At 35.1% G+C, this 14391-nt stretch overlaps 1 protein-coding gene across 1 annotated transcript; it reads left to right on the forward strand.

Annotated features, from left to right (window-relative positions):
• The first annotated feature begins 853 nt into the window (after window positions 1–853).
• Window positions 854–14096, forward strand: LOC145559490 (uncharacterized). The gene is made up of 5 exons (XM_081620908.1): window positions 854–3590; window positions 5927–5980; window positions 6172–6527; window positions 9882–10048; window positions 13614–14096. Exons 1-3 carry the CDS (start codon window positions 915–917, stop codon window positions 6412–6414), a joined length of 2973 nt encoding a protein of 990 aa, XP_081477034.1. The 5' UTR covers window positions 854–914; the 3' UTR covers window positions 6415–6527; window positions 9882–10048; window positions 13614–14096.
• Window positions 14097–14391: the final 295 nt, after the last annotated feature.

A 14391-nucleotide genomic window follows, 5' to 3' on the forward strand; every position in this document is an offset into this window, starting at 1 on the left:
GGTGCTTTGTATGACGATCCTACTTCTTATCGTCGCCTTTGTGGTGCTTTGCAGTACTTGACATTCACTCGCCCAGATATCTCTTATGCAGTTCAGCAGGTTTGCTTATTTATGCACTCACCCCGTGTTGAGCACATGGATGCGTTGAAACGCATTCTTCGATATATTCGAGGTACGACAGATTTTGGTTTGCAGTTGCATAAATCTCCTGTTTCTTCTCTTGTGTCATACACCGATGCAGATTGGGGCGGGTGTCCGGATACTCGTCGTTCTACATCAGGGTATTGTGTATATCTTGGTGATAATCTGATTTCTTGGTCTTCGAAACGTCAACCCACTTTGTCTAAGTCTAGTTGTGAAGCAGAGTACAGAGGGGTTGCCAATGTGGTTTCGGAATCCTGCTGGATTCGCAATTTGTTGCTCGAACTCTATCTTCCTATTTCGAAGGCAACATTAGTTTATTGTGACAATGTTAGTGCGATTTATCTCTCTAGTAATCCGGTTCAACATCAACGCACTAAACATATTGAGATGGACATTCACTTTGTTCGTGAGAAGGTTCAAAAGGGCGACGTACGTGTCCTACATGTGCCTTCCCGATACCAGATTGCAGACATCTTCACCAAAGGTCTGCCTAAGGTTTTATTTGATGATTTTCGGGACAGTCTAAGCGTTCATGGTCCTCCCGCTTTGACTGCGGGGGAGTGTTAGATTATGTAAATAATCTAGTTTGTAATTAGTTTGTAAATTACTAGTTTAGCCTTAACCCTAACCTAGCTTACGATTGTATTATATATTGACTCTTTATCAATGAGAAAGGGACGGCAAATATTCTCATATTCTCTCAATCCTCTAAAAGTCCTTCCCCACGAAGAGGTACTGGCATCTCAAATCGAAACAGTTCCATATCTGTCATGTCAACTTTAGGTTCATATACTGCACTATTTCCTGGGCAGTGTACTCCTGTTACGCTCTTTGCTTTTGTTGATGATTTCTCAGAAATGGTGAATTCCAGTGCTGCGGCTGAGGAGTCAAATGAATCTTCCTCTAACCAGTCAGGTTTGAGTAGCTTGGCTAGATCAGATTTGCCAGGGAAGGGTTCTAGTTCAGTTGTTGTGCTCTCTCGCCCAATAAATAAAACTGAAGGTAGTTTACTTAAGAAATTGCAATCCTCCACTGAAACTCAAATTCGATTTTTAATAAAAAAATGCCGGACTCTTACGGGGTCTGAAAGTAGTAGTCATGTAGGGTCCAGAAGTGGTTCAATAACTGGTTTAGCTCCATTATTAACCCTTGATGCATCAAGAGCTGTTGTGCTTTTAGACAGCTCTGGAATCTTGAGGGGCGAGTCTCTTGAATTCGCCACAGGCCTTGTAGAAGATATTCTGAGTGGAAAGGCAACTCCTGATGTTTTGTTGCTTGAAAGTCACGGTGAGAGTGGAAATAAGGATGACATCATGACTTTAAAGGAGTTTATTATTAGGCAGGCTGACATATTAAGAGGAAAAGGGGGGATGGTTACAAATGCAAACAGTGGTTCAGCAGCAGGTGTTGGTATGGTTGCTGTTGCAGCTGCAGCAGCAGCTGCAGCATCTGCTTCTTCTGGAAGAGCAACTAGTGTTCCCGAGCTTCCCAGTTTAGAAATGTGGTTGTCTTCCAGCCAACTAATTTTAAAGGGAATTTTGTCTGCAAAACCCGGTTCTGTTGATGAAACTGATATAAATAGAAGGAAACTCCGGCAACGTAATGGTGTCCCTCCTCTTGTTGAAGGGATCGCTTCTAAAGGTGCTGATCCACCTAGCACTGCACTTTCTCTATTGGAGAGTGGGAAGGGGATCAATAGAAAATTTTCGGCTTTATGGTGCCAAAAAGCCCTACCAGCTGCTATGGAAATCTATTTAAAAGACTTGCCTCCCTGTTACCCAACATCACAGCATGAAACTCAATTAAAAAAGGCTCTATATGCTTTTCACTCAATGGTAAAGGGTCCTTCTGTGAAGGAATTTAAAAAAAAATTGGAGGATGAATGTGTGTCAATCTGGAAGTCTGGAAGGCAACTATGTGATGCTATCAGTTTGACTGGAAAACCGTGCATGCACCAGAGACACGAAGTCAAAGATGATGGACTATCTTCAGATGCCACAAGCAAGGAACATAAAAGTGGATATGTATTTCTTCATGCTTGTGCTTGTGGCCGCTCTCGACAATTAAGAGCCGACCCTTTTGATTTTGAATCTGCTAATATCAAATTTAATATATTTTCTGAGTGTGACAAGCTTCTTCCTATGCTGCAACTGCCAAAATTGAGTGACAAATGGCCTATTCAGCCTTCATCATGGACTGTGGTTCGGCTTGGAGGGGCACAGTACTATGATTCTTCAAAAGGTATGCTTCAAGCTGGATTTCCGCATGATCAAAAGTTCCTTTTGAAATGGACTATTGTTCTTCAGAATGAGAAGCACTCAAATGTTTCCTTTGCTAATGCTCTGAGGCAAGGGTCCTTCCGCAGTAAGCCAGACATTAAACTTGAATCAACTGCAGTCAAGGATGCCAAGAAGAGCACAACATTGCCGGTGGAGCCAGGTGAAGAACTGAATGGAATGGAAGGCCACGGAAAAGTTATGAACGATTCAATACCTGACCATAGAAAGATCAGTTTTGGTAGAGGTCTTCCAATTACCACAATGAAGAAAGCTTTTTCTGAGGTTGTTGCTGGATCAACAACTTCTAATTCTGCATTTCCTCCTTTACAGCCAAAGGCACAGCTGGCATCTGGTCCAGGAAAAGGTGTTAAAAAAATTGCTGTAAGAGTTGCAAGCACAGAGCAAAGTCACCTTTCTACTACTGATGCTCAAAGATCCGAAAAATCTGAAGAGGTCTCTACTGCAGGAGCAGAGAACAAATCTGGGTTGAACAATGTTGGCCATGTTGATAGTAATCCTTTCTTGCATATAGGTAGCAATGTAATTCCGTTAAATGTTGATGATGGTAAAAATGCTTCTGAGAATAATAATGCTAATGGGGGAAAGACTGTGTTTGATCCTTCTGTTAGGCATTTTGTAGTTTATGTTGGTTTTGAGCATGAATGCCCGCGTGGCCACCGCTTTATATTATCTTCAGAAATTTTGAATCAACTTGGGCAGCCATACTCGTTGCCTGAAGGATCTCAGGTTACTCGTCCTGTGGAACATGTTAATCGTAAGAATAGGGGTCCCTTGAAATCGGGGAAGAGTGATCTTCATGGTAAAGTGCATCGGTTGCCAAGCGGTAATGCTACAACACACAAAGTTAGCAATATGGATAAAGCAAATGAAGCTGTGGTTGACAGCAATCTTGCTGTGAATGGAATATCATTGTCTAAACCAGTGGAACATACACTTTTTGATTCATCAATTCCACCTAATTCTGTTACAGATCAACAGAGTCACCATTCTCTAAATGTGGAGAATAATGGGCCTGCATTTTCATTGCTGAACAGAAATTTACCACTATACCTAAATTGCCCGCATTGCAGGGCATCAAAGAATAAGAAGGATGGGCAAAATTTGAAGTTTGCAGGCACAATATCTCAGTTACAGAGAATTTTTGTGGTATGAAAATCTTGTGCATCAGTCTCCTTAATGTTTATGTAGTTATATCAACCTTATTTGTTTACTGATGAAACTTATTTATTTTCTGTGGTATCACTTGCTAGATTGACAGTTGTTAACATCTTGAATTCTTCATCTTTGTGCTTCTCTCTTCTTTTTTCACAAATTTTACCATGTTGATATCTGCTATTGGATATCCATTCAGGGATTTCTAAGGAGGCATGTAAATTGCCTTATTTTTAATAATCTTATAGAAAAAAAATTTCCGAATTGAATTTAACCTTTTACTTAACTATTCCCTTTTTCACGTATAAACTTCCCCTCTATACCCTTCATTCTCTCTTAAGTACCACACTTGCAATTTTTGGTTTATTTGTACTAGTTGCAACATATCCATTTTGGTTTGTGGACTCATTACCTCTCTCCTCACGAAATGGGGCCCTTTTCTTTATTTCTCTCTTTTCTTCCCCCGTATTGCTATCTTTTCTTCACCTTATTTGAGGCTTTCTCGTTTGATTCTTTAGGTTCTCGCCTAGTAAGAATAAGGTGAAGAGAACAAAACCTATGTTAAATCCAATTGGATTTTTTTTTGGTATTCCTAGGTAATTCTGCTACTTTGGGAAATTTATGCCTACTCATTTGAGTTGGCTTCCTTTTTCTCCATCATGTCAACTCTTTTCATCTCACAATTTCTACCCTCTCCTACTCCTCTCTACCTATGACTCTTGTTTCTATGTAAGTTTGGAAAAGATGAGTGGGTTTAGTAAAAAGGTTAATAAAGTTAAAGAGATAAGGTAAAAAGGTGGATTTGTGTAAGAAAAAGGTGGATAAAGTAAGAAAGAGTGTAAAGGTGTAAATAGTGTGGGGTAAAAGGGGTTTGCCATAATGCAATAATACTTAGGCTATATTAGACTAATCTGAGTGCTATGCATCTTAGAAATATAAACTTTAAGGAATATCAGCTAACCCGTAGCCATGTCAAAAGTTGTAACACAAGTATACAAGCATACTTGCCTGTGAAGCTTTACTCTATCGAGCCTTGAATAAACGTCTGATAAGAATTAATTGTAGGCTGTGAGCTAGGGGGAAAAAAATAATATATTATAAAATGCCCAAGAAGTAAGAAGTTCATTTCAAAGATAATACTTCCTTTGTTTTTCTTTTATTGCACCATAAGAACTTTACACTATTCACTTAATCTTCTTTGACTATCATTTGTGATTTATCCATTAGGAAGAACATAGTCATGTGGGATCTAGTTAGATTCGTCACGAAATCTACTTTTCAAGTGTCAATTTTTTATAAGTTTTACAAAAGTGTAATTGAAGATATTAGTAGCTACAGTAATGCAATGACAAGTGTGAAATCCCTCATAGTGCAATAAAAAAGAATAGAGGAAGTATGTAATATCATGAATCTATATAAATCTATTCTAAGTGCCAAAATGACCTTGTCTAAAGGTAATAGTTTGAACAGCTTCATGGATTCCTGAAAATGAGTCTCACTCCACTTCGTCTTTACATTTAATTAACCTGACATTAGTATGCTTGTTAGATCAAATGCATTTGAAATTGTCAAATTAATACTTGACTGTGCTTGATTGCTCTCCTGAACTATTGAATTCTTCAAATTGTCTTTTGTACATCAACTGGAAGATTGAATTAAGCTAATTGAACACAAAAATCAATGTTTGTGTCTTGTTTGTTTTTTCTTGATATGCTACATTTCTCTCTTCTGCAGACTGCAGCCAAATTGCCCAATTACCCTTTACAAGTTGACACTTAGCTTCTAGCCATCTTATAACCTTCTTGTTGGACTTGATGTCACCTGTGTACTATATATTGTTATGAGTTACCTTTTAATTGTCAGTTTTTTTTTTTTTTTTTTTTTTTTTTTTTTTTTTTTTTTTTAATTAAAATTAAAATGGAAATGCTAAAGAAAGGCTAAGTTATGGTAACATTATGTAAACCTCCTCAATATCTTACATAGGAGAACTATAGAATGGATTGACTTACTTCTGAAGATTTCAAATTGCATCCCTGGATATTTTGGGATTCTGCTTAGAAGTCTTTTCTAGTAGTTTACCATAAGATTCTGTGAATAATATATATGTAACTCCATTTCTTTTTAACTTACTTTGTATCCTATGTATTAATACACCAACACTATGACAGTCATCACAGAATGACTTAAATTGCATTACATGATCCCCTTTTTGATGCCAGTTAAATGTGCTTACTGTTTTTCTCCTAGTATTGAGTCAAAGTGGTCTATTGCAAGTTTATGAGGCCATCATTTGTGAGCAGTTTAGATAATTATCTGTTTCTTGGCTGCAGGTTACACCTCCTTTTCCTGTTGTATTAGCAACCAATCCTGTTGTACAGTTTGAGGTATTCACTGGCCACTTTTCTTTGTTGACTTTGTTGCATATATATTTGTAATAATGAGTTTGTAATTGGTAGTTTGGTTAGTTCGTGCTTGAGCCTTGACCACAGGATTGATAATTGATATTTTATCTTTTTGTTGACTGTCCATTATCTCTATGAATTTAATACCTGTTGTTTTCCTTGCATCTGTGCAGGAGCCCCATCAACTGGAAGGTGTTTCAAGTCACGAACAGCAGCTGCAATTCAGCCTTGGATGTCAAGTTATATTGCCTCCAGAGAGTTTTGTCTCGATCAGACTCCCCTTTGTCTATGGCTTGGAGGTCAAAGATAAGGGATTAATTCCTCTTAATCCATTTGAACACCAACCTGAGTTGACTGCCCGAATCATGCAAGGCACAGCACTGCAGGCCATTTGGAAAGGAGGAAGTCCCGACTAGTAGCTTTGCAAATACATTTGATTATCTTGGGAAAAGCCATTGATCTGACTAAATCAGGATTCAGGAGTACACAAGGCTGAAGCTGTTACCAAACTTGTGTCTGTCCTACCAAGGTAATGCTGCCAATCTGTATTTTTCTATCTTGTTTATAGCTCAGTTATTGATGTACTTTTATAGTCAAAATTCTTACTGTGTAGTTATATATTGAAAAGAAATTATTCTGTATTGGAAAATACAATAATTATGTTGCTTGCTGGTTAGTAATGATCTGTGTGGGATTTTGAAACATGATGCAATGTTCAAGATGTTGAATTATTAAAGAAGTCGAGATTGTTTTAGTTTTGTTAGCTATGCTATAGATTGTTGTAGTATCATGAAGATTTATTAAGCTCCTCTTTTAAGGTCGTGGAATTCTGCCTCTCTTCAACATATTGAGCAATATATTATGGAGTAAGAAAGTTGTGATTAGTGATAGTTACCCCAACTACTACCCCCAATGAATTGAACCATGTCATCGGTTGAAGTTCCATTATTACTCACATTACATCAAAATAATACGGAGTATAAAAATAGTTTTTTTCAAATTAATTTTTAATTTCTAAAAATGCCCTGAATGTATAAAAATAGCTTTTTTCAAATTAATTTTTAATTTCTACAAATGCCCTGAATGTAATGTCTCTGTAAATTCTTCTCTATTTTTGCTCAAAATACTAGCTTAGTCAATTATCTTTTGAAGCAAGGTTCTGACAAAATCATCTTCAGGCTAATAAAGCAAGCTGCATTGATCTTACCACCCCTATATTGTGGGGTGGAGGCTAATTAGAGTTTGAGAGGTAGTAGTATGGTGGCTTTATGTCAGTTTTACTCTTTCCTTTATGGGTAGTTGACACTTAGTCTGCTGGCTCTTTTATCATTGTTACTTGAAACTTCTCTTCTTATAACCAGTCAAAACAACTTTATTGCCACTGTGAAATAGTCCAAGGTACTGAGCCTTTAAAAGTCCATAACAGGGTGGCTCTGCTATCATTGTTACAAGTCTCTAACTGCAAACTTCATCTTGCCAATGTGTAACTTCAACTGTTAATATCTTTGATTATTACAAGCAAAACTTATACATCATATCGAATCTAACAAGATCACTAATTATTTTTAAATAAATCACCAAAAAGTACAAAAAAAAAAAAAAAAAAAAAACTCCTTCCGTATTGTTTAATTGCGACACTTTGACTGGCATGGAGTTGTTATGCGGTTGATTTAAATTTGTTAAAATATTACTCCTTCCGTCCCCGATTGATAGTCACTTATGCCATTTTTGGGCACCCAAAATGTTAGTTACATTTGTTTTTTTCAAGTACCATTAATATTATTCTTTTACCAAAATTCTCTAACATTTGCAAAATTATTTGTGCAAATTTAACTTTCCAATATAAATTTTACTTTCCCATGTACTTTAATTACTTTCTCTCTCTACTTTTTTGCATACCCAATGTAAATTTACTTTTTTAATGTATTTTCTTTAATTCTCCTTAATTCCCGTGATCTTTCTTCAAAAGTGACTATCAATCGGGGACGGAGGGAGTATGTAATTGGGGTTTGTTGGGGAATTAATAAATAATTAAAAAAAAAAGAAGTGATAGTGAGTGAATAGTTTATGTAAAAGTAAGGGATGTGAGAGAAGGGAAATGTTAAGTTTTAACAAAGTGTGAGTGGGGTATGAATGAGGACCATTTGAGGAGGATTTAAAAAAAAAGAAAAAAAAAAAGAAGAAGTGATAGTGAGTGAATAGTTAATGTAAAAGTAAGGGATGTGAGAGAAGGTAATGTTAAGTGTTAACAAAGTGTTAGTGGGGTATAAATGAGGACCATTTGAGGAGAGTTAAAATAAAATAGTGAATAGTATTTTCAATTTAGGAAGTATTGCAATAGAAAAACGGCCGTTTATGGGAAGTGTTGCAATTTAAAAAAAAAAAAATAAATAAATAAAACGGAGGGAGTAGAAATTTTGCAGCAAAGAAGAAAAAAGATATATATTTTTTTCTTCAACTTAGCAAATATTTCTATGTATGTTCAATAATCTTAGTTCATCTTGAGAGAGATCTTGGAGAATTTTAGAGTAAGAAAATTTAGGATTAACTCTTTATAATCTTTATTATTGAATGATACTCTCTCTGTGTTTTAATAAGTGTTATAGTTTGGCCAAACATGCATGGCAAGACACGACTTTGACCATTAATCTATCTTTTTATATATTAGTAAAATTACAGGAAATTTGATGCTATGAAAGTATACATTATAACGAATCCAACAATGTATTTTACAATAACATTTGTTTTTTTTTATATATTAGCAAATTATTCAAATCAAAGTCAATATGTGAATAGTGAAAAAAGTTAAACCGTAACACTTATTAAAACACGGAGGAGTATCAGGTTTCTTACAACTATGTAGCATAATAATGGGTAATAACTTATTTGTTATGCAGAAACAGAAAAACTGGGAAATAATGAACTTTGTTATGTCAGAATATTGTACAAATATCTATTGATGCTGAACTGGAATTAATGATGAATATTTAACCAGTCATTATGCTCCATAGATTGAGTTGACTAACTAGTTCGGATATTTACTTATAAATTTTTATATAGTTACCAAGTTTGTTTGTTTGTTTGGTTTTATTTATTTATTTATTTTTTTTAATAGGTTTTGTATACATTTAAAATTTTAAATAAATTTACCTTAACAAATTATTATAGTTGAGACACGTTCATATAGAGAATCTCTATTGTTGTAGATGATAGATTATGAATTTAAATTTGAGTTAGAATCCCTATTTTTAGTAGGAAATGAACATTTCATTTTATAGATTAATAAATGAAGATTCAATATAAAACATTTTCTAATCTTAATATATAAATAAAACATATTTAGTTTGGTGATTTTCTATTTGCAACTATAAATTTCAGTTGAATTGATTATGAAACTTAAAGGGTAATAAATCTCTAATTTATGTGATGTTATTTTTAATCTTTTCCTATTTCTTTATATAGCAAAGAAAAAATATTTTATTTTATTTAAAGTTATATGTTATTGTTCTATATTTTAGGGTTTTTTAGGTTGTAGATTTTTTTTTAAAAAAAAAAATTACCTTATTATATTTTAAGGGGAAAAAAAAAATGTTTTGGCGTGAAAATTTTATTTGTGGACTCGACACGTGTACTTTAGTACTTATGGGATATTTCTTTAGTATAGGCTGTAGAGTATTGATAGGGGAGCAATTAATCTTGCTAACATAGCCTGTTGCATAGTTTCTGGGTTTGCTGCTATTGAGCCTCTTCATTGCAGCAGCTGTAGCTTGTAGGACTAACTCCATTACTTGCCTTGGCAGAATTTAAGACAGGCCATTTACATTTCAAATTTTTTAATGGATTAATTAATCTAATTGGCTGGTTTCCTATCTTAATATTTCAGGGCACATTCAAGCTTGTTTGAGTTTCTTGGTTTTTAAGAGGCAATTGAAGACCATAGGTTGTTGGTAAAACAGTTACCTGATTGATTACATCACAAGTCTCCTCATTTTGGCGGTGTTTAGTTGGTTGGTACTTAAATACTTGTGGCCTAATGTGTTGGAACCTCAGGTATGCAATCAAGAATGTTTCTCCTTATTTACTTCCTCTGTTTCACTAAAATTACAATGCGTTGACTTATGCGCTATTCACATGCTCTGTTGTGACTAACTTCTACTTCCTCATTTATTTTACTTGCATATTTCTCATTTCATGTTTGCCAATACATTATTTCGCTCATTAATATATTAAATTACAAGAATGTGATATTATGAATGTATAAATTGAGACAAATCTAACAAGATCCCATATGACTGCATTTATACTTAAATTTAAATTTATTAGTTAAAGTGGAGTACATGAATAGTGCATGAGCAAAAGTATTGCAAGTTACAAAAAATTTCTCTTTTAATCGCAACGTTTGAAATTTTACACTATTCAAACACTCTGTTAATCGCCTTTAGTGATTGATGCGTTGAAGAAATATAGTCTGGTACTCTAGTGGGATCTTGTTAGATTCTTTAAAAAGTTTTCTTTTAAATGGTATAGAGTTTGCATTGACAAGCTTAAAATTCCCCAACGTTGTGATTAAAAAAGAACGGAGGAATTATGATTTATGGGCAAGGAAAAATATAGTCATGTTGGATCTTATTAGATACATCTCAATTTTCAAAATTTCAAAAGATATTATTGATTGATATAATGCATTGATAAACATAAAATGAGGAGTGTTGCAATTTTAGTGAAACGGAGGAAGTATTTATTTGTTTTATTATTATTATGAAAAGAAGAGGGCGGAGTCTTTTAGATTTTGAGAAAAAAAGTAAGTTAAATTTTAAAGTTTTGAGCCACATTTTAATCTGCAATTAAATTATACAGGAATGACCACCCAAAACCACTTCTAATAATTTAATAATGGGATAGCCTAGGTCACCAACTGCTTTCCACATTGACCCTTACAAGCAAATCCCTCTTTCTTGCTTCACCCAAGTCAGTCATGCTGTTCCCCTTCATGTTCTGTTTTTCTCTCTATCAGTGCAACTGCTTTCTCCAATTCTCTTCCTCCTTTCTTCTTTTCATAAAGCTGATTTTACCCCAAATCTAAAAAGCTGAGCTACCCATAACAGGGTAGCAATATAGGATTAGTGGTAAGTGGAAAACAATGGGCTGACTATTGGCACTGTGGGAAGAAGACATATGTAATTTAGCTCATTTAGGGGTAAATGGTGGGCGGTACGCGGAGTCTTTGAGATGAATAAAGATGAGGGTTAGAGGCCAAGAGGTGGAGGTGCAGAGTGTCTGCATGCTCTGTGTTGTTCCCCCGTTTTTAGAGGTAAGGGGAATCTTCTCTCTAGGATAGGATATGTGTATTTTAGATTAAGGATAGGGTTAAATAGGTAAGAGTTTTCAACCAAACTACTGCTTTATGGTTTGTATTTGTCAACGCATTCATCTTATAGCCGTGAACTTATCTGTACCCCTGTCAGATTGACTTAAATAAACAACTTGGAGTTTCCCTCTCCCATCTATTTTCCCCCTCCCTTTCCACCTACTACGTAAAATCTATATTCTTAAATCCATGTCTCAAACTCACATGGGATATCAATTCGAGCTTCTTTTCCAGCCTCATCAATATCTTTCTCATTTCTCTTCTTGCTTTGACCCCCTTGCCCTGTTGTTTTTCATTGCTATTTTCTCTGTTTTAAATGTGGTTTATGAAAATGTTAGATGATTGAGATGGACCGTCAATACAAAGCTGTGTGTTGCAACCCTAAATTGTGTCCACTTTGCCCTTGCTTAATCTGGAGGGCATTGTCAATAGGCAGTTCTGCTAGATGATTTGAATAAAGTGGGTTTTGCAGTCAAGAATATCTTTTGGGCAACTTGCCATTATCAATTACGTAGCATTTAAAAAATTTGACAGGCTTAGATAAGCATGTACACTGGTAAAATTTCTTGCTTTAATGTCAATTTGGGGAATTTTTTAAGCTTTAATTGGACAGGAAATGTTCTGCTCGATTAAAGAGAAAATATGTTTGAGAGTTGTGTTTGTTACCACGAAGCTCAGTAGGGAGGGAGGACTAAAGAAGAACCATTTGTGAGCTTTCAGCCTTTCAGTTAGAAATTCCCAAATTTCATTTTCAATATTTTCATAGTGGGTTGTGAAAGATGATGTTGAGATTTCAGAGAGGATTGCAATATAATACATTTTTTTAATGCACCATTTTCCTTTCTAGGAAATTGCATATTAATTGCACCATTTCTTTTTTGGGGTATGCTTTCATACACTTTTTGTTTGTGTTCATACACCAAATACCTAAGCCTATAACTCACATTTAATATTTACCCTTGTTACCTCACTTTTACTCTCTTTCCTTTGTAGTCACATGTGCATTTTTGTTATTTAATTCCTTTCTTAATCTTTTTGCCCAACCCAAATGGTGTAATAAAAAAAAACGGAGGAAGTATGTCATAAAGGAGACTGTGTAGCTAATATTTGAGACTATGAATTGTGTATTGTAAGTTGTGCCTCATTATAGGTTTTGCTCGGTGAACTGAGTGGTCGGCCAATGCTTCATACAGTCTGTATGTTCAGTCACAATTCATTTGTGTGCAAGAAGGGTCTTTTTTAGTTGACATGAGACGTGGGAAGACAAGGTATTTGTTGTTGTAAGTTATATTTTTGGGGATGAAAGGAGAGTTTAAATGAGGGTATAAATAAGAAAGTGCTGAAGGGAGCAAAAACGGGTAAGAAAAAGCTGTTCAACTCTTGATTTGGTGGCCTCATTCAAAATTCTGTCGTGTATAAATTCCATGTGGAAGGTGTAAGGGGCATAAGGCTCAGTGCTAGGCAGGTTTTGTTCTATTTTGTGGTTACTTTGGCTTAATACCTAAAGAATGACTTTTTTTATGGTCACAACTTATTTATTGGGTTTTTTAATTGGTCGAGCAGTGTGTAGTTTTTCTTTAGGCTTACACTTATTTAGTCAACCTATCATGTCCCATTTTCCCTTTTGGTTTATTTGAGGTTGGAGGTTGAGGTTTAAATTTATCCCTTAATATTGGAGGTACTTAAGGCCCCCCTTAGTGTAATTCTTCAGCTTTTCAATGGTGCTTGATTTTTTAGTTAAAAAAATGTTATGTAAATCAAGATGCTAACTTATCCTTCACCAGGCCTCACAAAACTGACTAGTACTCATTTACCCAATCAAAATCCAAATAACTCGAAATTAGATAGCTTAATTCTGGCTTAAAACTGAAATTTAACTTAGCTGAACCCAACCATAATACATGACTATCAATTAATAATGACTCAATGTATGTAAAAAGAGAATTTTCATAAGCCAATCTTATCCTTGACCACCATTGGCACAACTTCCAAGAACTTTTAGTTTACTTTTTACTGTTTACAACTAAATATTTTGTTGAACGCATATTTTGTTAATATTTAGAGTAGATCCAGATAATAGTTTCAAACATGTCCAAAACTTATAATTGTGTATTAAAATCGAAACAGAATCAATTATCTCATCACCTGAAAAGAACTTGGACCAAATCAACCCGAACTGAAAGACCTATTACCTGCCTCCATTCCTGACACCATATTAACTATGAATTATGTTTATTAATTATGCAGGGGCTAGCATTTGCTTGCATATTGCTGAAGTAGGAGAAAATTGGGATACTGGTTATTGTTTAGAAGTATCTGATCAGTTTGATGGTTGGAGGATTGCAGTGGTTAATACAGCGAGCCACCTAGACTACGAGAAGCACTCTGATATCGTGATGCTTACTCTACCAACTTGCAAGTGAAGCGGAGCAGGGAGTATAGCTTTAAGGTTTCGTCTGGATATTGGCCCTCATCTACAACAAATCTGATCACCCTGTAACATATTACAGAGAACACTCAATAAAAATGCTAATACTCCTTGGGGTATCACGGTATCATAATGTGCACCACTCTGTTTATATTGTCTGCAGAACCCACAGCAAAATTCCTGTAAGTAACTGTATTCCATGCTGCTATTCTGTTTTTCTAATGAGGAACAACTTAAGTATGGCATAACTATTTTTTTTTTGTCTGCATTTTGTTCATATTATTCTATTATGCAACCCGCTCCATCTGTGTACTCTTTCCATTTTTGCACACCTATACAATAATAGTTGCAAAATTGGAGCTGCCATCTTGAATTCCTCACCTGTCAGACATATGGACTTTGGTCGTCTGGTCGAGACCATCTAGATGGAAATTAAAAATGTAAATTTACAAGGTAAGATTAGAAATCTAAAAGATAATTTTGTTGATCATGAAGGTGAAAGCTTTCTTGTAAATGTGCATTGGTTTCCTCTGTACAAACTTAGGAAGGTGGTTTGGGAAATGGTTCTAGTCAACCAGAGGTGGATACGCTAGAGGA

Source organism: Chenopodium album, chromosome 9 (genome assembly GCF_948465745.1).
Source record: "Chenopodium album chromosome 9, dcCheAlbu1.1, whole genome shotgun sequence".
NCBI classification, from domain to species: domain Eukaryota; kingdom Viridiplantae; phylum Streptophyta; class Magnoliopsida; order Caryophyllales; family Amaranthaceae; genus Chenopodium; species Chenopodium album.